Source organism: Gorilla gorilla, chromosome 6 (assembly GCF_029281585.2).
Source record: "Gorilla gorilla gorilla isolate KB3781 chromosome 6, NHGRI_mGorGor1-v2.1_pri, whole genome shotgun sequence".
Taxonomy (NCBI): domain Eukaryota; kingdom Metazoa; phylum Chordata; class Mammalia; order Primates; family Hominidae; genus Gorilla; species Gorilla gorilla.
The window spans coordinates 86,456,690-86,482,921 of NC_073230.2; the positions used below are offsets into that span (position 1 = coordinate 86,456,690).

At 51.1% G+C, this 26,232-nt stretch overlaps 1 protein-coding gene across 14 annotated transcripts in view; it reads right to left on the reverse strand.

The window, feature by feature from the left end:
- Nucleotides 1–26,232, reverse strand: part of CUX1 (cut like homeobox 1) — a 466,860-nt gene that overhangs the window by 57,044 nt on the left and 383,584 nt on the right. For 9 of the 14 annotated variants that reach the window (XM_055392893.2, XM_055392898.2, XM_055392888.2 and 6 more), the window contains 3 exons: nucleotides 25,152–25,996; nucleotides 22,800–22,965; nucleotides 22,186–22,242 (listed from right to left, as the gene is read on the reverse strand). The exons of 3 other annotated variants lie outside the window; for them this stretch is intronic. In XM_055392893.2, the coding sequence (XP_055248868.1) occupies nucleotides 22,186–22,242; nucleotides 22,800–22,965; nucleotides 25,152–25,996 (1,068 nt within the window). The remainder of the gene's footprint in view (nucleotides 1–22,185; nucleotides 22,243–22,799; nucleotides 22,966–25,151; nucleotides 25,997–26,232) is intronic. 2 more of the 14 variants (XM_055392894.2, XM_055392885.2) reach the window with 1 other exon arrangement.

Below are 26,232 nucleotides of genomic sequence, written 5' to 3' on the forward strand. Positions count from 1 at the left end.
CCATCTACGTTCCTTATCTAGGAAATACTAATTAAACGCTCTGTAGGAGAAGCAGACGGTAGGGTTTTCTGTGGGTCTTAGTGAACTGTTTCATATTTTTTTGACTGAGAGTAACCTCTAGTCTTCCATATTAAAAAACAAAAATAACATCACTGCGAGAAAAACTAGGGGTTTAAAAGAAAGGCTGCAGAAGGCTTAACATGAGGGCATTCTGCTAAAAAACTCCTATTAATCATGTTATCGCTGTCATGATTTCTTCTAATGAAACCCCATAATTTGGTAATTCAGAAGCACTTTGGCTAGATCATAACTTGTGTAGTTATGTTGTCCATATTTTCCAGAACAAAAAGCATAGACAGATTGTTTTAAATGAGGGCTGACTACAATACGTAGTCACCACAGTTATGAAGACCCTTAAGAGGAAATGTGGCTGGGCGAGTGGATCATCTAAGGTCAGGAGTTCGAGACCAGCCTGGCCAACGTGGTGAAACTCCATCTCTACTAAAAATACAAAAATCAGCCAGGCATGGTGGCTCACGCCTGTAATCCCAGCTACTCAGGAGGCTGAGGCAGGAAAATCACTTGCACCCAGGAGGTGGAGGTTGCAGTGAGCCAAGATTGTGCCACTGCACTCCAGCCTGGGTGACAGAGTGAGAGTGAGACTCCATCTCAAAAAAGAAAAAAAAACAACAACTGCGGAAACATAAGGCTATAGCTTCTGGTCCTCCAGCACTGGGTCTCAGGACCTAGGTTGGTTTATTTTTACTTTTATGTTTTTAGAGATGGGGTCTTGCTCTGTGGCCCAGGCTGGAGTGCAGTGGTGCAATCACGGCTCACTGTAGCCTCAACCTCCTGGGCTCAGGAGATCCTCCCGCCTTGGCCTCCTGAGGAGCTGGGACCACAGGTGCACACCACCATGCCCAGCTGTTTTTTTGTTGTGAAGAGCAGAGAACTCCACAGCACCCAACTCTAGGGGAAGACGGAGAGAGGCAAGGAGAGGAGGAGCACCCTGTTTCCCCAGATTTTCCATTTTAGAGCTCTACCTCCAACCTTGGGACTTGCTGGTCCTGCCTGCTTCTGAAAACCGAGCTCTTTGCTGGTATAAGCCATGCTGTAACCGACAGCAGAAGTGACTGGGCTGGTGTGGACAAGCCAGAGTCTACACTCTCCTCTGCCTTGTTGGGGTCGCTGTGGGTGCCCAGTGGGAAATGCCAGCTGGGCTCTGTTGGTGAGTGATCCCTCTGGCCTCTGATAACAGCCCATAAAACCTGATAAAAGAGGCTGGATTCCAGTTCCGGGATGTCTGAGATAAAGACTTAGACCATTTCCTAATTTCTGCAGATAGAAACTGTCCTGGAGGAAGATGTGGCTTCGGGCTGAGGTCCTGCCTGCAAGGCAGAATCTGCCCCTGGCCCAGCTCAGTGTCTTGGCACAATCTCTCCCCAGATGCCCACTGAGGGTGACACAGAGTAAGACCCCACAGTGCCAGGTAAGAGGGCCCAGGCCATGCTCTCTGCTCCCAGGGTCTTGTAAAATTTTTTTTTGTGGAGATGGGGTCTTGCTAGGTTGCCCTGGCTGATTCCAAATCCTGTGCTCAAGCAATCCTCCCACCTCAGCCTTGCAAGTAGCTGGGACTGCAGACATGCACCACTACACCTGTCTAATTTTTTATTTTGTAGAGATGAGGTCTTGCTATGTTGCCTAGGCTGAACTCCTGGCCTCAAGTGATCCTCCCTTCTTGGCCTCCCAAAGTGCTGGGTTTACAGGCAGGAGCCACTGTGCCTGGCCAAGGGTCTTACTCTTGCTGCTTCTCCCTTGGGCCCTAGCAGGTCACTCAGTCAACATCAGCACCATAGTAGATAGCCCAAAATACTTGTTACCTGGCTGAAAAGAAAATGTAGCATAGAGCAGCAACTTAACTTCAATTTACCGTTTATCTCAAGAGTCCTTTTCTGGACATACTGTATCCAGGATACACTAACCTGCCATAAATACATTCCAACTACAAGGAATATTTTGTATTCATACCTAGAAAGAGCAAGACCTCAAATAAAACATTTGCAACTTAAGCGATCAACCCGTTTATCGTCCTGAACCGGCACAAACTTCCGCCATCGCATAAGGCTGTGTCCTTGACCTGGGAAATCAGGTTACAAAGAGAAAAACACATGCCAAACCGGTTTTTGAAAGATGTAGAAGAGACAAGTGTAAGAGGCAGAAATGGTCCGTATAAATCTTTAGGGCAATGTGAATCTTACAAATCAGATTTCTTCTCTCTGCTCACCCCCCGGGTCACCAGAGAACTGGATATAAAACCCCGCAAATGTTATTTTTGTGTCTGAAGCCGGCAGAGGAACCGTACCGTAAGGATGGCGTGATTCACCCATGCGAGGGGCCGGCCTGGCAGATCATCCATCTTGCTCACCAGATACTGTCAAGGATGGCATGAATTTCCCAAATGATAAACAGATTTCTCTTCAGGTTTTGTGTCCTTTAACCCACAGCAAGGTCAACATCATGGCTGCCTGGCTAATAAACCGAGTGTGGTGCCGGCTGCTGTGGCACCTCCCTGTTTTGTTCTGGGTGCTGGCGGAGGCAGAGCCACCACGAAACTCAGAGGCTGTACAGTTCTTTCTTCCAGCGCGCCTTGCAAGCCAGTGGCGTGGATTTGTGCCATCATGAACCCCCAGGAGAACTAAACAGGGGCGCTCACTACTGTTACAGGTGTCCCTCTGTGCTCCAGGCTGTGACTACAGACAAAGGCAGGCCCCCTGAGATCAAAGCCCTGTCCGAGCCCTGAGAGGTCCAGGCGTGTGAAAGTGACACGTGGCGGCTTGTTGCTGGAGGTGGCTTATATCTGTCTCTCCACTCTCAGTCTGAGTCTAAAATGCAGAAGACCTTTGGGAGGCTGAGGCGGGCAGATCACTTGGAAGACAGGAGTTCGAGACCAGCCTGGCCAACGTGGTGAAACCCCCTCCCTACTAAAAATACAAAAACCAGCCAGGCGTGGTGGCGGGTGCCTGTAATCCCAGCTACTGGGGAGGCAGAGGCAGGAGAATCGCTTGAATGGGGGAGGTGGAGGTTGCAGTGAGCTGAGATCGTGCCATGGCACTCCAGCCTTGGGGACAGAGTGAGACTCTGTCTCTAAATAAATAAATAAATAAATAAATAAATAAATAAAATGTAGAAGACAGCTGGAAGCTGCACGCTCTTCCTGGGAGATAGTTTACTCGCCAACAGACATCCGCATGCACAGTTGTGGCTACGGTCTCAGGTCAAAGAAACAGGATTGAGTACATGTTTTTTGCACAGGCATGGAGAGATGCCACAGCAAACAGACGCGTTGGAGACACCGTGAATCCACGAGCTCAGAACATCATGTTGGGAAGAAAGTCATTCTTTTCTTTTTCTCTTTTTTGAGACAGAGTCTCCCTCTGTTGCCCAGGCTGGAGTGCAGTGGCACGATCTCACTGCAACTTCCGCCTCCCGGGTTCAAACGATTCTCCTGCCTCTGCCTCCCGAGTAGCTGGGATTACAGGTTCATGCCACCAAGCCCAGCTAATTTTTGTATTTTTAGTAAAGACGGGGTTTCACCATGTTGGCCAGGCTGGTCTCCAACTCCTGACCTTAGATGACCGGCCCACCTTGGCCTCCCAAAGTGCTGGGATTACAGGTGTGAGCCACCGCGCCTGGCCCTTTTTTTCTTTTTTTAATTATTATTTTTAATTGCATGGAACAGAGCAAAGCCTTGTTGTTTCAGAGAGTATTGTTTTAATCACAGGGCTCCATCTGCTAATGTTTGGAAAGGAGAAGTAATGTTTCTTTTCTATTGACCATACTTTTGTTCTGTTAGGACAGACAGTGAATCCTATAGGAAGCCAACTCTCCCTGCTGCACAGAGGGTCCCCTCACCCTCGCCACCCTGACAGGGTGAGCCACTGCACCTGGTCAAATGTATTTGTTTCTATAAAGACCTACAGTCAACATAAATCTTATGACTGAGTGCTATTTCTCCCACAATGCCTGACACATGACAGGGACGCTGGCGACAGACTCAAAAGGCCACATCCTGTATGATGCATTTATCTTTTTTAAAACATTAAACTTTTTTTAAACTTTAAAAAATAGAGACAGGGTTTTGCTATGTTACCCAGGTTGGTCCTTAAACTCTTGGCCTCGAGTGATCTTCTCACCCTGGCCTCCAAAAGTGCTGAATTACAGGTGTGAGCCACTGTGCCTAGTCACTTCCCACATTTTACACAGGTAAAATATGGTGCCCTGGCCAGGTGCAGTGGCTCATGCCTGTAATCCCAGCACTTTGGGAGGCTGAGGTGGGCAGATCACCTTAAGTCAGGAGTTTGAGACCAGCCTGGCCAACATGGTGAAACCCCATCTCTACTAAAAATACAAAAATTAGCCAGGCGCGTGCCCAGCTACTCGGGAAGCTGAGACAGGGGAATTGCTTGAACCTGGGAGGTGGCGGTTGCAGTGAGCTGAGATCGTGTCATTGCATTCCAGCCTGGGCAACAGAGTGAGACTCTGTCTCAAAAAACAAAAAAAAAAAGATACGGTGCCCCGAGACACACAGCCGGAGCTAGGTGGATGGGCCATATTCTAAACAGCCCCTGTACAGCTGGTGGTGCCTGCACCCTGCGCCCAAGTGTGCGTTAGTGACAGAGTGACTGTGCCTGCCTTCCCAGGCACAGTTTTTCTACAACCCACATATCGACATGCGTGAATCTTGAAGACTTAACGATGAGTCACAAAAAGCTGATCCACTCATAGGATTGTGGAAGGGAACCAAAACACATTTCATACCAGGCGTGAATGGAGCAGCGAGTTGAGGGCGTCTGCATGTGGCTTCATTCAATTCTCCCAATGGCCCCTGGGGTGGAAATTTACATCCTACATCCCAGGTGAGAAAACAGAGGCTCAGACAGGCAACGTGACTTGGTTAAAGTCACACAGATGGTGCAAGGATCAGGAGGGGAAAACCTCGACCTTCCTACCCATCCTGCTATCTGCCAACACCACGTGATTCTGAATTGCAGCCTACCGTCATTCCTGCGTCATTTCACTCTCATTTTAATTTTTTTTGAGACGGGGTCTCGCTCTGTTGCTCCAGCTGGAATGCAGTGGTGTGATCATGGTTCACTGCAGTCTCGACCTCCTGGGCTTCAGAGACCCTCCCACTTTAGCCTCCTTGCCAATGTATGACCCAAAGTAGCTGGGACCACAGGTGTGTGCCACCACGCCTGGCTAATTTTTGTATATTTTGTAGAGAGATGGGGTCTTGCTATGTTGCCCAGACTGGTCTCAAACTCCTGGGCTCCAGCGAACCACCCACCTCTGCCTCCCAAAGTGCTGGGATTACAGGCATGAGTCACCGCATCCAGCCTACTCACACATTTTTAAAGCACCTACTCTGTGTCTTGGGGATAAGGGAGAAATCAGACAAAAACCTCGCTTCCAAGGACCCTGCAGCCTGCAGGACCAGGACAATTGAAAATGGGTAATTTGCATATTTTAAAAGCCCCACTGCACAGTACCATCCATCCAGTTTTGACAGCAATAGTAAGGTGTTACATTTAAAAAGTGATCTATGTGAATTAATTTTTTTTTTCTTTTTTTACAAGGCACTGAATCTGGCATAAGAGGAGCTTGGTGAGCAAGCTACAGAAAGCAGAGATAGTGACTCAAGGCCCTCTGAGATACACAAGGCATTCACGAACTATAAAAGGATTATGAAAAATATTATATTCCAAAAACAGCAGGCAAACAACAGCTGCCTTAAGTTTTCAATGGGAGCCAATTGAAAACCCGCACCCGCCGTAATTCTCGGAGATACATCTCTCTGCAGTTCTTCCGATCTACTGTTGAAATTTCCATACCCGGCCCTCTATCTGCAGTAATAAGAACCCAAATTCCATTTAGTGTTCATTTGAGCAGTCAGGATAAAGTCGTTTCTTATTATCTCCCCACTGTGTAAAAAACAGCTTGAAGGTGGGAAGTCAGCAAGCATTTTCACCAAAAAGTAATTATTGTAAGTGACATTTTTACTGCTGGCATGCCATAAGGCGAACTGTGCATTCGGATGGACAAGTTGCTGAAACAAAATGACAGGGTACTCCGTGACATTCTGACAAGAACCCAAACATTATTTAACTGGCGGCTGGTCTGATGCACCACTTTTCATTCTGTCCATGGTTTCGGCTTTGAGCCCATGCCAAGCCAGGAAATTCCAATGACTATACAGACAGACACGTACGGAAGGGCGGGTGGAAGGAGGGAGGAGGTTAGGGGAGAGGGGAGAGGGGAGGTGGTCGTGGCCTGGCACATTAAGTGTGAATGAGCAGGGGAGCCGGGCATGGTGGCTCATGCCTGTAATCCCAACATTTGGGAGGCCAAGGTGGGCAGATCGCTTGAGGTCAGGAGTTTGAGACCAGCCCTGCTAACATGGCAAAACCCTGTCTCTACTAAAAATAGAAAAATTAGCCAGGTGTGGTGGTGTATGTCTGTAGTCCCAGCTACTCCATCTCAAAAAAATAAGTAAGTAAATAAAATAAAATACAAAATAAAAAAACACAAATAAAAAACATCAAGGGAGCCCAGGAGGAGAGGAAAGGACAGCCCGAGGGAGAGATGGGCCTGGAGGTGGCGGGGACTGGTGCAAGATACAAGGATGCACGGCAGGCTCTGAGGTGCCCGGTGTGGGCATGCTGGGGCTGGCAGGAGCCCTAGAGGCTCAGAAAGACTCTTCCCAGCCTGCGGGCCTTTCCAGCGACCAGTGCTGACAGCTTCAGAAGACACAACAGGGTGGCCACCAGCCTGGATACTTCCTAGCTAGGTTTAGAGGGACAGATCGTGATGTGGGCACCAGACCTGCTCCGGAACTGACCCTGTGCTCTAAACAGACCACACCCCCTGGTGGTTTATGCCTGGAGTGAGTTTCTCAGCATCAAAGGGGAACAGCAATGCTCATTTGGCCTCCTGTTTGTTTTTTGTTTTCAGATGGAGTCTCACTCTGTTGCCCAGGCTGGAGTGTAGTGGTGCAATCTCGGCTAACTGCAACCTCCGCCTCCTGGTTTCAAGCAGTTCTCCTGCCTCAGCCTCCTGAGTAGCTGGGATTACAGGTGTGCGCCACCAGGCCCAGCTAATTTTTGTATTTTTAGTAGAGATGGGGTTTCGCCATGTTGGCCAGGCTGGTCTCGAACTCCTGACCTCAAGTGATCTGCCTGCCTCAGCCTCCCAAAGTGCTGGGATTACAGGTGTGAGCCACTGTGCCCGGCCCTGGCCTCCTGTATTTTGGTCATACAGGCTCATATCACAAACATGAGACACCCTTGCATGACCAGCTCCGAAATTTCTGAACACCAAGGCTTTCCTCAACCATGGCAGCGACGCTGGGCTCCTCAGTTCCCAAGCCTTGCTTCTGAATCCAGCAGCAGAAGCTCACAGCCCTGCTGAATCTCCATCGGAACAGTCCTCCATCTCCATTAGACATCGCCCATATAAAAACCTACAGTATTCTTCTTTTGAGTAAGACTGGCATCTTGACTGATTAGCAAGAGCTTGAAACAAAATATGCAGCGACTTTAGCAGATGTCACAGAGACACTCATGAGCTTTCTACACCTCCTTCCTGGGCCACTGGATGTTTCCTTACCACGAAAGAAACAAAAGTAGCCCAACAACATACTAAGGAATATCAGAGACGTACCCAGCGTGGCCAAACTACAAAATGGCTTTCTTTCCAAGAAGGTGAGCAGCTATGCCTGACGCCGGTGGGGGGCCGACGCGAAGGTCCAATTCCCGAGGGTCCTGGGTTGGCCTTCTGCCCCCTGGGAAGGTCTGTGCCCATACAAGTGGCAGCATCAAGCTTTGGGCACATCCCTTGCCAGCCCCAAACCTATCAAATCACTGTTTTTCAACAGCAGAAAGAACCTGAGAAAGATTCTGTAGGGGGTGTGGGGGGGGAGGTGGAGAAGGGTTGGAGTGGGTGGGAAGATGCCTCAGAGGAACTAGAGGGGATGGGTGGTAGCTCTGCCCCACTCCAGGAAAGATCAATGCCCCCCCCACCCCCACCAATGGGTGCCAGTTTCTTCTATAAAATGGAACAGCAATGATTTCTCTTTCTTTCTCTCTCTCTCTCACACACACACACCCTCTGCAGGGACTAAAGAAAGAATAGGATAAGATGAACTCAAAGTCTCTGGTACCTAGTAGGTGCTGGGGTGTGTCTTTGTGACAACTATATAGCCATAGTGTGTGTGTGTGTCTGTGTGTGTGTGTGTGTGTGTGTGTGTTTTGAGGCAGGGTCTTGATCTGTTGTCCAGGTTGGAGTGTAATGGTGCAATCTTGGCTCACTGCAGCCTCTGCCTCCTGGGCTCAAGTGATCTTCCCACCCCTGCCTCCTGAGTAGCTGGAACGACAGGCGTGCGCCACCATGCCTGGTTATTTTTAATTTTTTGTGGAGATGGGGGGCCTCACTATGTTGCCCAAGCTGGTCTTGAACTCCTGGACTCTAGTGATCTTCCCGCCTCAGACTCCCAAAGTGCTAGAATTATGGGCCTGAGCCACTGTGCCTGGCCAACAATGTATGTTTTTAGGTTTGCCCGAGAAACTCTTATAATGACATGGGAGCCAAAATTCTTTCTCTCTTGATTTTTTTCTTGAGACATGGTCTCACCCTGTTGCCCAGGCTGGAGTGCAGTGGCGTAATCACGGCTCACTGCAGCATCAACCTCCTGGGCTCAAGCAATCCCTCTGCCCCAGCCTCCTGAGCAGCTGGGACTACAAGCACATACCACCATTCCAGCTAATTTACTATAATTATTATTTGTCGAGATAGGGTCTCACTATGTTGCCCAGGCTGGTCTTGAACTCCTGGGCTCAAGTGATTCTCCTGCCTCGGCCTCCCAAAGTGCTGGGATTACAGGCATGAGCCACCATATCTGGCCCCAAAGAAAACCTGTTTCAATTAGAGCAAGGTTGTTTAACTTGTGTGATTTGTATTTTACCTCCCCAAACCTGACTTCTAAGTTACTTGAAGATGGGACCTGTGCTTTCCACAATGGGGAAACCCTCCATGTGCCAGGTGTGGGGGTACAGCTGTGAGCAAGGCAGACCCTGCGCCCCCACATCTTGTAACCAAAGCGGGAGGCCGAAGTCACTAAGCAGGTCACTCAAACAAAGAGTCTGGGACGAGGGTGTTTCTGGGGAGAGCAGTGTCAGGGCAGGGTCTGGAGGTGCAGCAGTGCAGGCAACATGGTCCTGGCCACAGCACAGGGGTGTGACAGGTCCCTGCTGCCAAGCGAGCGAGAAGTTGCTCTGAGAAGTCAACCATGAGCTCCTCTAACTAGAGGAGACACCATCGTGTCCATCCACAGCCTTTCTCCCTCTAGACACCATCGCATCCATCCGGAGCCTCCCTCCCTCTAGACACCATCGCATCCATCCAGAGCCTCCCTCCCTCTAGACACCATCGCATCCATCCAGAGCCTCCCTCCCTCTAGACACCATCGCATCCATCCGGAGCCTCCCTCCCTCTAGACACCATCGTGTCCATCCAGATCCTCTCTCCCTCTAGACACCATCGCATCCATCCAGAGCCTCCCTCCCTCTAGACACCATCGCGTCCATCCAGATCCTCTCTCCCTCTAGACACCATCGCATCCATCCAGAGCCTCCCTCCCTCTAGACACCATCGCGTCCATCCAGATCCTCTCTCCCTCTAGACACCATCGCATCCATCCAGAGCCTCCCTCCCTCTAGACACCATCGCGTCCATCCAGATCCTCTCTCCCTCTAGACACCATCGCATCCATCCAGAGCCTCCCTCCCTCTAGACACCATCGTGTCCATCCAGAGCCTCCCTCCCTCTAGACACCATCGCATCCATCTGGAGCCTCCCTCCCTCTGGGATGGTTTTCGACTCTCCTCTTTCATCTCCCCGACATGGGAAGGTACGGTGGGGAGAAATGACCTTAGAAATTCTGTGTTGGCCTGAAATGCACGAGGAGGAAGCTGCAGAGGTGATGAGGCCCTGTGGTTGGCGGGAACCTGCGCAGAACCAGAGCTCACCCGCGGGCGGGGAGGGGACCTGCCGGGGATTCAGAGTGGAAAGCGCTTTCCCTCTGGGCTCAGTTGGCTTGTGTATCTTTTATAAGCTCTTAAGGAAATAAGCATATCAAAAGCAGAGCTTGAAGATATTAAAAATTAAAAACCCTGCTTAAATTACAATTCGATTTTGGTAGTGAACTCAGTCTGGCCAGATTGCTGAAGGGACACTGGGTGACACAGATGGCCCTGCTTCAGGGGCACAGGCTCGCCTTGTTCCGGCTTTTCTGCAGATCCATACTGATTTAGAAATGATGCTTTCAAATTACCTTCAATAACCTTATTACCAAGCCAGCTGTGTGTACGAACACTTATCAATGCATCCCTGTGCATTAAGACAAAATGTATGTCATACAAACAGTCTAAATATATTTTACTAAGATGGGAAAAAACAAAGCCTCTAGTTAAATTGCTTTGCTGTAATCAAAGATTAATCACTGCAAATGTGTGTGTGTGTGTGTGTGTGTGTGTGAGATAATGTGTGTGTGAGAGAATGTGTGTGTGTGTGTAAGGGAGAGAGAATGTGTGTGTGTGAGGGAGAGAGAATGTGTGTGTGTGTGGTGGGAGAGTGTGTGTGGGGGTGTGTGGGAGTGTGTGTGTGTGGGAGAGTGTGTGTGTGGGAGAGTGTGTGTGGAAGTGTGTGTGTGCAGAAGTGTGTGTGGGACTCTGTGTGTGTGTGCAGAGTGCGTGTGGGAGTGTGTGTGTGGGGGAGTGTGTGTGGGGGGAGAGTGTGTGTGTGTGTGCGCACACACGCACGCCCTCTTTTTCTCAAGGGTTCAATTCTGGCTTTGGGCAAACCTACCCATCCCTTACCAAGTCATGCTCTCTGGCCGGTGTGCCCACTGCCATTCTAATAGTGAAATTAATTTTTCCAGATTTCTGAGACTTGGAAGAGCTAAAAAGAGGTCAAGGAGGTCTTTGTTTGTTTGTTTTTTGAGATGGGGTGTTGCTCTGTTGCCCAGGCTGGAGTGCAGTGGCGTGATCTCAGCTCACTGCAACCTCCACCTCCTAGGGTCCAATGATCCTTCCGCCTCAGCCTCCGAAGTAGCTGGGACTATAGATTATAGATGCACACCACTACGCCTGGCTAATTTTTGTATTTTTTGTAGAGATGGGGTTTCCCCATGTTGTCCAGGCTGGTCTCAAACTCCCGGCCTCAAGTGATCCTCCCGCCGCGGCCTCCCAAAGTGCTGGGATTATAGGCGTGAGCCACTGTGCCCAGGCAGGAGGTCTTAAATGTTGTTTTTTTTCTGAGTCTTCCAGGCCTGCAGCCCAGAAATGCTCCTTTCCTGCAGGCACATGGTGGACAGCAGGCTTGGGGGTGCCCATCTGTGTGGAGGATGCTGCGTCTGCCCCGAGAGCAGCCTGTCCTCCTCCCTCCATGATGCTGCCTGTTGGCCCAGTGTGCGGGTAATGTCTGGGCTGCAATGGGATATTCCTCAGAGAATCCATGGCAGATCATGGCCCGTGGAACACGCTGGTGTGGTGGGGTGCCTCCTGTCTTCCACTCAATGCCCAGGTGAGTGAACTCACTTGGCCCTACAAAGACCCAGGCAGAACCAAGTTGAGATTTTCATCTTCCACGATGGTATTAGAAAAACCATTAAGGTACATTATTTTACACGTCCTCCTAATCTCTCCATACTGCTTTACTTAATTTGTGATGAAATTGTTGAGAAAGGGTACTTAATGTAGGACAGTCAGTAAAAGTAATTTATCATCTTCCCGCTTCGGTGCTCACATTATCAGCAAACTCATTTCTGCATTCATCATGCAATCAGCCTATTATTTGCATATTAATCAGGCAGTGGACCGTGAAAGAGCGGCATCCCAGCCAAATGCTGCACTATCTCAGGAGAAACACTCAGTAATTATCATACATCAGTGTTATGATGTGATAATTGATTATAACATCTTTCTGCTGCCCCTGGGGAGTCCCTGCACTAACCCAGCTCCAGGCACTCTGGACAGATTTTTCTTTGCTTGCAAAAAAAAAAAAAAAAAGTTGGAGTAACCATTGCCATGCTCTTAGAATGCTATTTCTGGGGAGCATTGACTGTCTTTTCCACATTCACGAGGTGTTTTTAAGCCACATGGAACAAAATTGACCTTAACTCTGGAATGAGAAGGCCTGATGGCGAGGAAGGAGTGTCCCTCTGGGGCCCGGGTGTCCTCTCTCCTCAGCCTCCTGGGTTCAGAGGTGCTGCTAAGGCATCCATAAAAGTTTCCTATCAAATAGAATGTTCCAACTACCGCCTAATTGCAAAGCTGGTATAAAGGCAGTTTGGCTGCTTTATTTAGGTGCCAAATGACAGACTAATTTTGGCCCTCGAGGAAAGGACAGACCCAACATCTGCCAATTCAGACTCGGGCTATGTTTAGGAATCCGGTTCCAAAGGGAAGAAGTAAACACAAAATCTAGAGGAGGCCCCGATGGAAGCCTCCTGCCTGGCTCCCATTCTATCCAGGGCAATGCCATTAAGAAACTCCCCTCCTTATCCTCACCGGGAGCGGGGCAGGTCCCTTGGGCCAGTCTGCATGGGGCTGGGGCCTGGGTGTCGGCATGGCTCCGGGGGGCCGTGACAGCTGAAAGGCAGGGCTGCCCTGTAGCAGGCAGAGGACCTCAAGCCAGTGTGTATACGTTCACTGAATTTAGACCAGAAGAGGTTTCAAAGGAGCATGGACACTCCATGCAGCCTAGGCCAGGTGGATTACACATTTTCCAACAGCCAAACCTAGTAAATGTGGCTTCCATGCTGTCACTGATTTGCTGATTCAACTCCTGGGCTCAGGCAATCCTCCTGCCTCAGCCTCCTGAGTAGCTGGGACTACAGGCGCACACCACCATGCTCGGCTAAATTTTAAATTTTCTGTAGAGATGGGGTCTTGCTATGTTGCTCAGGCTGGTCTCAAATTCCTGGACTCAAGCGATCCTTGCGTCTTAGCCTCCCAAAGTGTTGGGATTACAGGCGTCAGCCACCACGCCTGGCCACCACCTTCTTCTTGATTGGGGCAAATCACCTTTTATCTCTGAGCCTTGGTTTACTCCATCCGTAAGAGAAGGGAACCATTTCCACTTATTATTATTATTATTATTTTTGAGATGAAGTTTTACTCCTGTTGCCCAGGCTGGAGTGCAGTGGCGTGATCTCGCCTCAGTGCAACCACCTCTGGGTTCCAGTTATTCTCCTGCCTCAGCCTCCCGAGTAGCTGGGAATACAGGCATCCGCCACCACACCCAGCTAATTTTTTTGTATTTTTAGTAGAAACAGGGTTTTGCCATGTTGGCCAGGCCGGTCTTGAACTCCTGACCTCAGGTGATCCACCCGCCTTGGCCTCCCAAAGTGCTGGGATTACAGGTGTGAGCCACTGAGCCCAGCCTCACTTATTGATTAAGGATTAAGGACATCAGCTCTGTGAGTGGCACAGAGACCACGCCAGCATGTGGACTCCCTTGTTTTATTCCCACCCCCCTTTCTGCAATCACCTGAGGGTTTCTAGGCATTTAAGCTTCTTCATTCCTTCCCTAGAATTCAACCACTGAAAACTGAAGTCCTCATTTGCTCCTATGACCTACTTTTGCCTCTTGTACTGAATGCCCAATGTGCTGTAAATTCTGTTTTCTATGGAAAGCCTGAAGGGGAGAGAACGGGATGTGTCTACAAGCTGGACTGGGCCTGTCGGGCCTTTTCAGAAGGGGAAACCAGGGAGCACCAGGATGGAGGGTCCAGGAAAAGCGACGGGAAGAACGAGAGTTATGTGACCCCTCAGCCTCGCCGGCTGTGTCTAGCCTAGTTGGCCTGGTTCCATACTAGCTTGGCCCCAAATGGCCTAAGCAATGACCTAGGCCCTATAGTCTTACTCTGGAAGCTCAAGGTTTTGTGTCCACTTTAAGGAATTGGTCAATGAACAGGCAACTTCCAAGGATGGAATGGCATTTTGTAGAAGTCAAGACTTTGGAAAGGCACATATAGATCACCTCTCACAGGACTGCGGCACCAGGAGCACCCTGCACCATCTGCAAGGGACAATCTCCACCAAAGGAGGTGGGAAGATGCGACTAGATTCTGTTTTAAAAGCAGACATCTGGCCGGGCGTGGTGGTGCACACCTGTAACCCAGCACTTTGGGAAGCCAAGATGGGTGGATCACCAGAGGTCAGGAGTTCGAGGCCAGCCTGAGCAACATGGTGAAACCCCGTCTCTACTAAATACAAAAAATTAGTCAGGTGTGGTGGTGCACACCTGTGATCCCAGCTACTTGGAGGCTGAGGCAGGAGAACTGCTTGAACTCGGAAGGCGGAGGCTGCAGTGAGCCGAGACAGTGCCACCGCACTCCAGCCTGGGTGACAGAGCGAGACTCCCTCTCATACATGTACACACAAAAAGGGAAAATTCTCCATGTGCTGATGGAGGAAGGTCTCCACGGTGTGTTACTAAGTGAGAAAAGCAAGGCACATGGCCTTTTTGAGGCTTGCACCTCCCCCCATCTGCGTGGAATAAATATTTAGGGGCATGACTGTCCTGAAGGACACATGACAAACTGGGGATGGTGGTGGGGTGGGGTGTGGGGGTGGGGGTGGTGTGTGACAGGAAGATGAGGGAGGGATGGTGACCGATTTCTTAAAAAGATTGTAAGTTTGAATGCTTGCATTTTGTAACTATGCTGCATTTTACTTCTTGGAAAAAATCCTGCAAATCATAATAAAAACAAAAAAGTCAAATAAATCGGTGACTCTGGGCTATGACTTCCCTCTCTTTGGGTGAGGCACAGGGACAAATTCTGCTCTAGGAACAGAGACTTTGGGGGGCCGAGTTCTGGCAAAGCAGCCTTCCCCAAGGGTGTGTGACGGGTGGTGCTGGGGCGGTGCTGGCAGCCTGCGTAGGCTGCCTTGCTCACTTGATGACAGCGACGTTTGTTGCTTTGAAACAAAACCTAAAGTGGGCTGTGGTACTCAGCACTGGCTGCCCGGGACATCTCTGCAGGATCTGTGTGTGCAGGGTCCCCCAGGCAGGGCTGTCCTAGGAACAAAAGACCCTCCAAACACCCGTGTTCTCCTGCATAAATGTCACAGGGTGCTGGTTCCAGCAACATGTGGCCAGCCCCCATCTTGAATCCCACAAGCATCTGGAGGGGCTTGGGGAACTGAACAAGCAGGTCACACACAGTGACAAAGGGGCTTTCCGGCAAGGTCCCTGAGTGATCCCTACACATCACACATAAAGGAACTTTTGAGAAGCGCATGTGCCCTTCCTCCTGTGGCTCTCGGGGCGGCCCCCCAGCCTCATCTCATCAGCTGGGACTTCCCGTGCTGCTCCCGCGCGGCCTGCCTCACCTGCCTCTGGAAGGGTTCACAGTGGCACAGCCAGTCCCTTTGCATCTTAGCTCAGCCGAGATCGAGTTTTTTTTTTTTTTTTTTTTTAGATGGAGTTTCGCTCTTGTCACCCTGCTGGAGTGCAATAGTGCAATCTCGGCCCACTGCAACCTGGGTCTCTCGGGTTCAAGCAATTCTCCTGCCTCAGCCTCCCAAGTAGCTGGATTATAGGTGTGCACCACCACGCCTGGCTAATTTTTGTATTTTTACTAGAGACGGGGTTTCCCCATGTTGGCCAGGCTGGTCTCGAACTCCTGACGTCAGGTGATGCACCCGCCTCGGCCTCTCAAAGTGCTGGGATTACAGGTGTGAGCCACTGCGCCCAGCCGAAAAGCTGATTCTTTAATGTCTCCAATTGAAGGGGTATTCTTTTTTTGCGGGCGGAGAGGGTCTCGCTTTGTCACCCAGGCTGCAGTGCAGTGATGCTATCATTGCTCACGGCAGCCTCCACCTCCTGGGTTCAAGTGATATTCTTGCCTCAGCCTCCTGAGTAGCAGGAATCACAGGTGCAAGCCACCATGCCTGACTTATTTTTATATTTTTAGTAGAGACCGAGTTTCACCATGTTGGCCAGGCTGGTCTCAAACTTCTGACCTCAAGTGATCCACCCACCTCGGCCTCCCAAAGGGCTCGGATTACAGTTGTGAGCCCCTGCGCCTGGCCCCTGCCTGCTTTAGACAGTGCCGTGGAATGCCCAGGGGTGCAATTAGCCTCTCCTGTCCCTATGAACATGCTATCCACGTGCCCCCGACACTGACTGTTAGCCATGAACATGGGAGAGCCGACTGACTGCTTATCAAGGACACTGCTTTAGAATCTTACTGCAGAGTTCAAAGCTCACGAGCCCTGGACACGTGTTCCTGGCTGTCTGGTGGGAAGCAGCTAAGAGCCATGACCATGATACACACGCACATTCAAAAGGAACGTGGACCTGTCCGCGATAGGGGCTGCAGCCAAGGGGAATCTCCCGGTTGTACAAGGTCATGGACAGCCCACGGCCCCGTGGGCTTCACGTCAAAGAGGGGCACACATTGGACCACCCACATTAGAGACAGACCATAGCAGCTGTCTTCTCAAAGAGGCAACTGATACTCTGTTGGCTGACTGGGAACAGCAACAGGCAGCAGAGAAGGCTTGGAACCCATCATTCCTAACACGCCAGGAAAGAGCTGGGTATTTCACGATTCAGCCAAGGGCAGGGGACCATCCTTCCACCTGGATAGCCATAATACACCTGAAGCCAGTGTGAATGCAGACGTAACAGCTTGTTAGCCACAGCAATGAAACGCTCCCACATTAAAAAGTTACAAAGTGGCCGGGTATGGTGGCTCACATCGGTAATCCCAGCACTTTGGGAGGCCAGGAGTTTGAGACCAGCCCTGGCAACAGAGACCAGGTTACTTGGGTATTTGGAAATAAAGAATAAAAAAGGCCGGGTGTGGTGACTTACACCTGTAATCCTAGCACTTTGGGAGGCCAAGGTGGGAGGATCACCCGAGGTCAGGAGTTGGAGACTAGCCTGGCCAACATGGTGAAACCCCATTTCTACTAAAAATACAAAAATTACCTGGGTGTGGTGGCAGGCACCTGTAATCCCAGCTACTTGGGAGGCTGAGGAAGGAGAATTACTTGAACCCCGGAGGTGTAGGTTGCAGTGAGTCGAGACCGCGCCACTGCACTCCAGCCCAGGTGACAGAGCGAGACTCTATCTCAAAAAACAAAAACAAAAACAAACAAACAAAAAAGAATAAAAAAGAGAGACCCACTTCTACAAAAAATAAAAAAAATTAGCTGAGTGTGGTGGAAAGTGTCTATAAGTCCCAGCTACTCAGGAGGCTGAGGAGAGAGGATTGTTTGAGCCTGAGAGATTGAGGCTGTATTGAGCTGTGATTGTGTCACTGCACTCCAGCCTGGGCAACAGAGTGAGTCCCCGTCTATCTATAAAAAATAAATAAAATAAATAGAATAAGATACAGTAAATTGCTAAATGATAAGAAGGCCACACTCTGAGCAAACAAGCCTTAATGAGCCCCTATCTTCTCCTCTATGAACATTTGGTATGGTTAAGTAGTGTGAGGTCCAGAAATGAGGGATGAAGCCTGGAATGACTGACAGACAAAAGGGGCTTGCAGAATCAGTCCCCAAGGACCACCTGCAACTCCATCTTGAAATGAAGTTTTCCAAATGAGATCAAAGATGACCCTGGTTATAACTACACCCCCCTTTATCTCCCAAGGTGCTGGGCATTTTGCAAGAAGCAAACAAAAAAAAATATTTGTAGAAAGTTAAGACGTACCAGGAAATCTATGAACAGGTAACTGATCTGAAGATTTGTCTCTTAAAAATCCTTTTTCTTAAAAAAAAGTTACTCATGACTGGCATGGAACCTACCGCTCACCTTACGCCTTTTCAAGGCCTCAACAGTGTCTAAGAAAAAGTGGTGGGTCACTAGTGACACTGCTGCTTAAAAATGGCATCAAATTTCCTTAATGCCCAAGCCCGTCACCCCCATGCTCGGATTCTTAGAGGAACATTCAGAACCAGTTGTATCCACCAAGAGGAAAAAGTGATGATGTGAATGAAATGTCAGTTTCTCTCTCCTTTTTGGCAAATTGGCATCTAAGTCATTAAGGAAAATGGAAGGACAGACAGGGCAACAGAGCCCGGCAGGAAAAGGCTGACGGGAGCTCTCAGTGAGGAAAAGAAAATAGACTCCTGGGCCAGCAGCTTGCTGTTCAGATGGGCGAGGCCACTCTAGCGCAGGGCACCTGATCACCATGGTAACCGAGCACAGAGCACAGAGCCATCCGCCCCCACGGACTCCGCTGTAAGCCTGATTCCCTTACTGCAGGGCTGTGGCTGGCTGAGCAAGTTGTCCAAAGTCCCTGCCTACCTGGGAAGGAAAACCAACTGCCAGTCCATCTTCGAGGCCCAGAATCTCAAGCACTGAGCATTTCTCACTGACATTCAGGAAGAAGCCAAGCCGGGCTTGCAATGACCTTCCTGCAGACATTGGTTCTACCACGGCGAGCTACTTGAGGCAGGCAATAGAGGGAGCATCTTCTGGATCTGGGGGCCTCTTGAAAGGATTCTGGGGTAGCCATGGGAAGAACAGGGAATCGGAATCCTGTAGCAATCTTAGGACAGAGGCTCGCTCTCCTGCTTCAGGGGCAGCAATGCTGGAAGCTTCCACAGAGACACTGTCAAGAAAGATTCTAGTCTCTCATGTCACTAATCCCAAGGATTTACTAAAAACCACTGTTAGCAACTCTATTTTTCTAAATTAAATTCCATATACTAGGTGGGACACGGTGGCTCATGCCTATAATCCCAGCACTTTAGGAAGCTAAGGCGGGTGGATCACCTGAGGTTGGGAGTTCAAGACCAACCTGGCCAACAGGGCGAAACCCCGTCTCTACTAAAAATACAACTAGCTGGGTGTGCTGGCGCATGCCTGTAGTTTCAGCTACTTGGGAGGCTGAGGCAGGAGAATCGCCTGAACCCAGGAGGCGGAGGTTGCAGTGAGCTGAGATTGTGCCACTGCACTCCAGCCTAGGCGACAGAGTGAGATTCCATCACACAGACACACACACACACACACACACACACACACACACACACACTCCATATACTGTGAACATAGCTTTTTTTCTTTTCTTTTTTTTTTTTTTTTTTTGAGACAGGGTCTCCGTCTGTCACCCAGCTTGGAGTGCAGTGGCGTGATCTTGGCTTACTGCCGCCTCGACCTCCCGGGCTCAAGCAATCCTCCCGCCTCAGTCCCCCAAGTAGCTGGAACTACAGGTGCATGCCATCACACCCGGCTAATTTTTGCATTTTTTGTAGAGATGGGGTTTCACCATGTTGCCCAGGCTGGTCTCGAACTCCTAAGTTCAGGTGATCTGTCTGCCTTGGCTTCCCAAAGTGCTTGGATTACAGATGTGAGCCTCTGTGTGAAACTCCCTTGAAAAGTAACCTCTGATAGTAAAGATTCAGACGAGGAAAACCATATGATAATCTCTTTTCTTTCTGGCAAAGCCCTCCTAGTCTTCCTGGTCCAGAGAAATATTTTCACTTGGCCATCATTATGCTATACAATTTTTTAAAATTTTCCTGGCCAGATGCAGTGGCTCACACCTGTAATCCCAGCACTTTGGGAGGCCAAGGTGGGGGGATCACCTGAGATCAGGAGTTCGAGACCGGCCTGGCCAACATGTTGAAACTCTGTCACTACTGAAACTACAAAAATTAGCCGGGCATGGTGATGGGTACCTGTATTCCCAGCTACTCAGGAGGCTGAGGCAGGAGAATCACTTGAACCCGGGGGGGTGGAGGTTACAGTGAGCTGAGATTGCGCCACTGCACTCCAGCCTGGGTGACAGAGCGAGACTCTGTCTCAAAAAAAAAAATATATTTTTTCCTGCAAATAAGAAATCTTTTCCCATTTTTCTCCCTAGTCACCATGATTTTTGCTTCTGCTGGTGGCTTTCCTATGACTTCAAGGTTTTGGGTAAGTGATTTGTGCTCAACCTCCCCTCTTGCTGGAATGACATGGAAGGGGGGCGGGGGAGACACACCCATCTGCTGCCTCTTCACAAAAACCACTGGCAACTTCTACACTCTGTTCCGTTTCATCCAGGGGCTTATCGCCTTTTTCTCTCTCCTGCTTCCAATCTGCGAGATTGCCCAGGAGTCTTAACTAACTTTATTCTATAAAGTCAATTGATATTTTACAAATATCATTTACATTCCTCTTAGGAGCCTAGTGTGTTTTTCCTAGGTTTGAAATGTGACTGCTGTACAAACGTTCCAGCACAGTGGCGATGATCCGTTACAATACAAAGTAAAACGTCATTCTTCAAGGATTTGTTCCGTCACGTAGAAGTTGCTTCTGGCATCGATCATTAGCAGGCCTGGCACCAGGGGAGACTTCCTGTTTTATGTAGGATGAGGGTTTTTTTTGTTTTTGAGATGGAGTCTCGCTCTGTTGCCCAGGCTAGAGTGCAGTGGTACGATCTCAGCTCACTGCAACCTCCACCTCCTGGGTTCAAGCAATTCTCCTGCCTCAGCCTCCTGAGTAGCTGGGATTACAGGCTCCCACCACCACACTCAGCTAATTTTTTTGTATTTTTAGTAGAGACGGGGTTTCACCACGTTGGCCAGGCTGGTCTTAAACTCCTGACCTCAGGTGATGCACCCGCCTCGGCCTCCCAAAGTGTTGGGATTACAGGCGTGAGCCACCGCACCTGGTCTAACAAGGGGTTTTGATCTAGAATACATTAGTCACTTTCTGCCAAGTTCAGTCCTGCCTCAATGGACTCAAATACTCTCGTGAGTTTAAAGAAGGCCAACTTCCCGTTAGAGCAGGGGGTCAAGGCTAACTTTCCAAGCAGACGTCCGTAAAACTCCAGCACAAACAGCTATGTCCATTATTTCCCCTGAAGTATTCTGAACTCGAGCCAGTGCTGGATTAGTTCTTGGTACTTTCTAATTAAATTGGCCAAGCCAGAATGAGTGATCCCTTCTTCCAATGGGCGCCCGCTCCACCTAGATGTCCAGCCAAGAAGACCCACGGCATGGGTGAGATGCAGCCTCCCGACCCCCACGTTGGTCAGAGTCAAATCAGAACACGGAAAACACGCAGAACTCTCAACTGGGGACTTGGATGCCACTGAGGTGCCCCAGCTGCATCTGTATGAGGGTTTGGGCTCTTGTAGAAGCAGCAGCCACTGCCACACAGCTGTTCCCCGCGCTACACATGTTCCCCCTCGTGGAGCTTGCGGCAAGCTGGCGGGCTTCGTGCTCCTGTTAGCTTTGTTTGTGTTTTCAATGAATCAATGGGATATGGAGATGAATCAACATGTTTAGAAAAATACAGAAAGGGAAAAAGAGGACCAGCTCACAGTGCTGGCTGTTCCTAAAAGCTGGCTGTGAAAAGCTCAGCTCCAAGTGTGGGATCGGCGCACGAGAAGGGAGGCCGGGGGGGCGCAGAAGAGAGCCTGGGAGCCGTGGCCATGGGTCAGCCTCGGTGGGCTGTGTCCAGGCACCGTGTGGCAAAGAGAACAAGTGTGGTTGGAGACCTCGAAACTGTGAAATGCAGACAGGAAGGAGCCCGAGCTTCTCAGCCTGCAGCCACCACTCTCTGCCACCACCTGCTCCCAGGCTCAGATCTCAGTCCCCAGCTCTCCATCCGTTCACACCTGAGCTGTCTTCAGGGGCTTCCTGGCCATTTCCTTTCTGCTACCCTACCTTTCCCACTGCTCAAGCTCAAAGCTCCCCATTTTCTTGCTCAGAGGCTGCCTGGATGTCTTCCGGTTAGACAAGAAGTCCCCCGACATGACCCCACCAGGAGAGGGACGTGTGCCCGTGCTTTATCCCTTCCTATCAGACGGTAAGCCCCCTGAGTGGGGAATCTGTCTCCGACTTAGACCCCAGCCCTGAACACAAGGCTCTGGGCTGACAAAGGATGACAGTGGGTGTGCAAATCTTGGCAGAGTCCCTCCATGCACTGTCAGCTCGCTCTCCATTAGAAACTGACACAGAGAGGGACCCCGTTTGCAGATAGGATGCCATATTTCAGCTCCCCAAATCCAGAATGTGCGGTCCCTCGGAGTCTCACCGGGACAGACCAGAGCACGGGACAACAGAAAAGGCAGTGAGACATTTCATGCAAAAGCAACAGAAACTGGCTGCTTACCTGAGCTCACACAGCCCTGCTGCAGCGGGTCCTGGAGCGACGTCACGGACTGGAGGACTAAAGTAGAAAAAGGTTATAATTAAAGGAAGGAACGCGGCCCAGGGCTTAAAGCTTCCTAACTGAATGTGGCAAGGCCCGGGGAGGCTTCCCACTCCTCCTGGGGAGGGGCGGGCATGGGGACCCGCGGGCCGGGGAGGCGCTGCTGTTGCGAGGCCAGGCCCCCGGGCCGGGAGCAGGTGAAAGGTTTCACCTGTGACATCTTCCACTTTCGTACCTTTGGCTGACTTTCTTTCCTGACTCCCTGATTCAGCTACTTGACTTTTACCTGTATTTATGTATAAACAGCATTTTTTAAATTGGTAACTCATTTTCTGCTGCTTATAAAATTAGACAGGCATGATCTCTCCTAAACACTGAAGTCACTCCCACGGCAACAGGTTGTGGAGGAAGGGGATGGTTCTGTCCCCCAGCACCAGCCCACGGTGGGGAGTGTGGTTGGCCACCTCCTGGGGCGGAGTTCCCTCCTCCCTCTCTGCATAGCCCAGGTGGAGCTGCTGTGACCAGGTCCTTGCTACGGGGGGGCAGCCCCTCTCCTATGGCAGGACCCCCATTACCTGGCCCTTGCTGCTGGCCCTGGACGGGTAGAACACCCTGGCCTAGCTCGCCGTTCAGCCAGAGCTGCATCCGGATGAAGGGTTCTCGGCCTTTCTGCGTCAGCTTGCTCCATGGCTTCGGTCGGGACAGCATGTCGCTGACGCTGCCCTGGGACAGGCCCAGCACCTGGAGTGGCACCGAACACACACGGCCATCAGTGCCTGGCTATTAGCATGACGCCACAGATGCTGCTGCAATGCACACCCACCACGCAGAGGGCACGTCTAGGGCTAACTTCTGAGCACAGAACCACGGCCTGGTGGCGGTGACAGCTTGTGGGCAGGGAATACGCATTTAAAGATCAACGGTGGCTGAGACCCCAGCACAGGGGGACTTTCGGGTGAGCCATGGTTACAGCCACAGCTCTCAGCTCCCAGGGAGGGAAGAGGGTCTCATCCCAGGGTCTTGATCCTGCCAAGATGGCAGGGCTGTCACCCTGACACCCTGCGGAGGAGGTGTGTACAAGCACCTTGCTCTTCACTTGGTGGCACCGGGAAAGGCTAAGGTTCCAGGGACGAGATCCCTCCAGAGGTGGGGCAGTGGGTGCCGGTGGGACTGGGGAAGCTGGTGTCCTCTGCAAATGCTGAGCCAGGCCAGCATTTAGAAAGGTCTGCTTGTTCTGACCACATCCTGATCAAAGGTGGGGGCCCAGAGGTGAGCTGGTGGGACCTGGGGAGCCGGCCTGGGAGTGACATTCCGCCGCAGATGATTGCCGAGTTGCGTGTACACACCCGAGTTTTCTGACGCTCCCATATGGCCATACATATGTATAGGCACAAACACCCCCCACAGGACACAGATGCCGCCCTGGGATATTTAGGGGCTGCATCCGATCACTCTTTTGAAAAGTTCTCAAGTTCCAGAATAAAACTGCACTCACGGGCCAAACAAGTTCAATGCTATTAAGTCTCTGCTAAATTTAAGGCATGAGCACGAATGTCTATTTCAATGTTCTCAAATGGTATTTTTACAACACTGAACTAGAAATCTCAAGGGACTTGAAATACTCATCCTCATTTCTAGTCGCCCCCCCTTCACCTTTTGCAAAATCAGGGCAAAGTTCGCCATCGGACACCACCGGGATTCATAGCACAGCATACGGCAAACACTGAGTGGAAGGCGGGGCGGGGAGTGCGGGGACGGCGCCATGCAGGGACCCTGGCTTGGCAGGGGAGGGGGTGGGATTTGTCCCCTGCTGATCCAGCCACGTGCTCCCTCAGGAAGGTGCCTTTTAGGGGAGAGGGGTGCTTCTCCTTCTATTCAGCACTCCATTATTTAATCTAAAATGGTAGGGGGTTGGGAGGCCAAGGCGGGCAGATCACTTGAGGTCAGGAGACCAGCCTGGCCAACATGGTGAAACCCTGACTCGACTAAAAATAGAAAAATTAGCTGGGTGTGGTGGTGGGCACTCGTAATCCCAGCTACTTGGGAGGCTGAAGCAGGAGAATCGCTTGAACCCAGGAGGCAGAGGTTGCAGTGAGCTGAGATAGCGTCACTGCACTCTAGCATGGGCGACAGAGTGAGACGCCATCTCAAAAAATAAATAAATAAAATGATACTAGGACATGATGTTTATTTTAGATTTGGCAGGCACGGTTAACCCTCATTCTCCTGAATCTCAGTGACCAGGAAAGTGCCAAGAACAGAAAGGCCTAGAAGCTCGTCCATGCATGATTACACTTTCCTGAGCCAGGGAAGGATGATAGGGAAACACGGGCCACCCTGCTTGGGCCATCCCCAAGCTGTGTGTCCCCGGGCAGTTGCTTGACCTCTCTGACTGAACAATATCCAAGAGTTACACAGAAAGGAACAATAATGCTCTCTGCAGCTTTTTCTAGTAAGTCCCTTTTGGCTCTCTGTGTACTGGTGGTCCCTCTGTGTGATCAGATCGGATCTTTTTCGGCCAAAGAAGCCTGCAGGGGTGCCTCTCAGCTCCCCTTGGCAGCAAAAGCTGGATGTGGACTCGGCTGCCGGTCAGCTTGGGGCAAGTAGTTAACGTCCCCAAGCCTCGGTGTCCTTCCCTGTCAATTGGGGATTTTACCATCCACTTCCCAGCGTAACTGAGAGGTCGAAAGGGCAGCATGCAGGTGAAAGGCTGAGCCTAGAACCTGGCTGCAGTCGGGGCTCGGCAAATGGGATCGGGGCTGCAATGTTCACCAGCCGCACCTTGGAAGTCTGGGAGCAGAGGATGCCTTACGCTCCGCTCTTGGGTGAATTGAAATGGGTGAGGGTCACAGGCTGCGGGATAGACACTTGGTCCTCAGCAAGGAGAAGAGACGGGAGAACCAAAGCCCCCAGAGCAGATCCCTTACCTTCTCCCCGAAGATTCTCTGGCAGATGCCGTTCTTGGCCAGCTTCTCCTTAACCTGCCGGGTGAGCTCGATGGTGTCCACCTCCTGGTACATGTAGACCTCGTACTGCTCGGGGGTCAGCGGGGGGACCGAGGGCTTGGTGGGCTTGGACATGGGCACGATCGGGGAGGATGGCAGGGGGCTGTTCTGTGGTGTCTCGCTGCGGCTGGCCCCGGTCAGACTCAGCTCTGAGCTCTGGGAGTATGGGGACTCGGCGCTGGGCCACTCCTTCCAGTACTCTGACGACGAGGGTCCCTGGAGCTGACTGCGCTCGGCCCGAGGCTGGCTGCCACCTCCGCTGCCACCGCTGCCCTTCTCTTTCCCGCCGCCCGTTTCTTCGGCCTTGGCCTCCTCGGAGGAGGCGGCATTTCTTCTTTCCGGCTGCACCGCGCTCCACCAGTGGTCCTTCCAGGCACCGCTGCGGCCCACCTCATTTTTCACCTGTCTCAGGACCCCTTGTGCACAATCGGCTGCTCCCTGGGGGTCCAGCCCGGGGGTGTCCTGGGCCTCCTTTTTGAGGGCTGGGGGGTTCGGCAGAGCAGAGGCACCGGCCTCAGGAGCTGCGGAGGGCTTCTTCAGGGAGATGGCGAGAGGTGGGTAGCTGGACACGGTGGGCATGGGCGAGGTGGACAGAAGCTTGGGGGTGAGGATGGTGATGTCACTCTGGGACAGTGGTGCCTGCTTTAAGGCAGGGTCGAGGGCAGCCTGCTGGGCCTCCATCTCCCGACGGGCTTGCTGCAGGATGGAGCGGATGGCGTCATCAGAGTTCCCACTGCCGGATGCGGAGGAAGGCTGGGCCGGCTCTGCTGCACGGAGAAACAGGGGTGAGAGTGTGGCAGGGCGGCCCCCTTCAGCTGGGGACATGCTTCTCATCCTAACTTGACCTACTGCAAAGTGTGGGTTATTTGGGAGAACCACACTGTGTATTTCCCCAGCATGGCCCCTGTCAGTGAAACATTCAGGCATCTTGTCTGAACCAAGGACCAGGGCCTGGCACTACAGCTTGATGACCTGGTGGCCTTTGGTATACACACAGATGTAG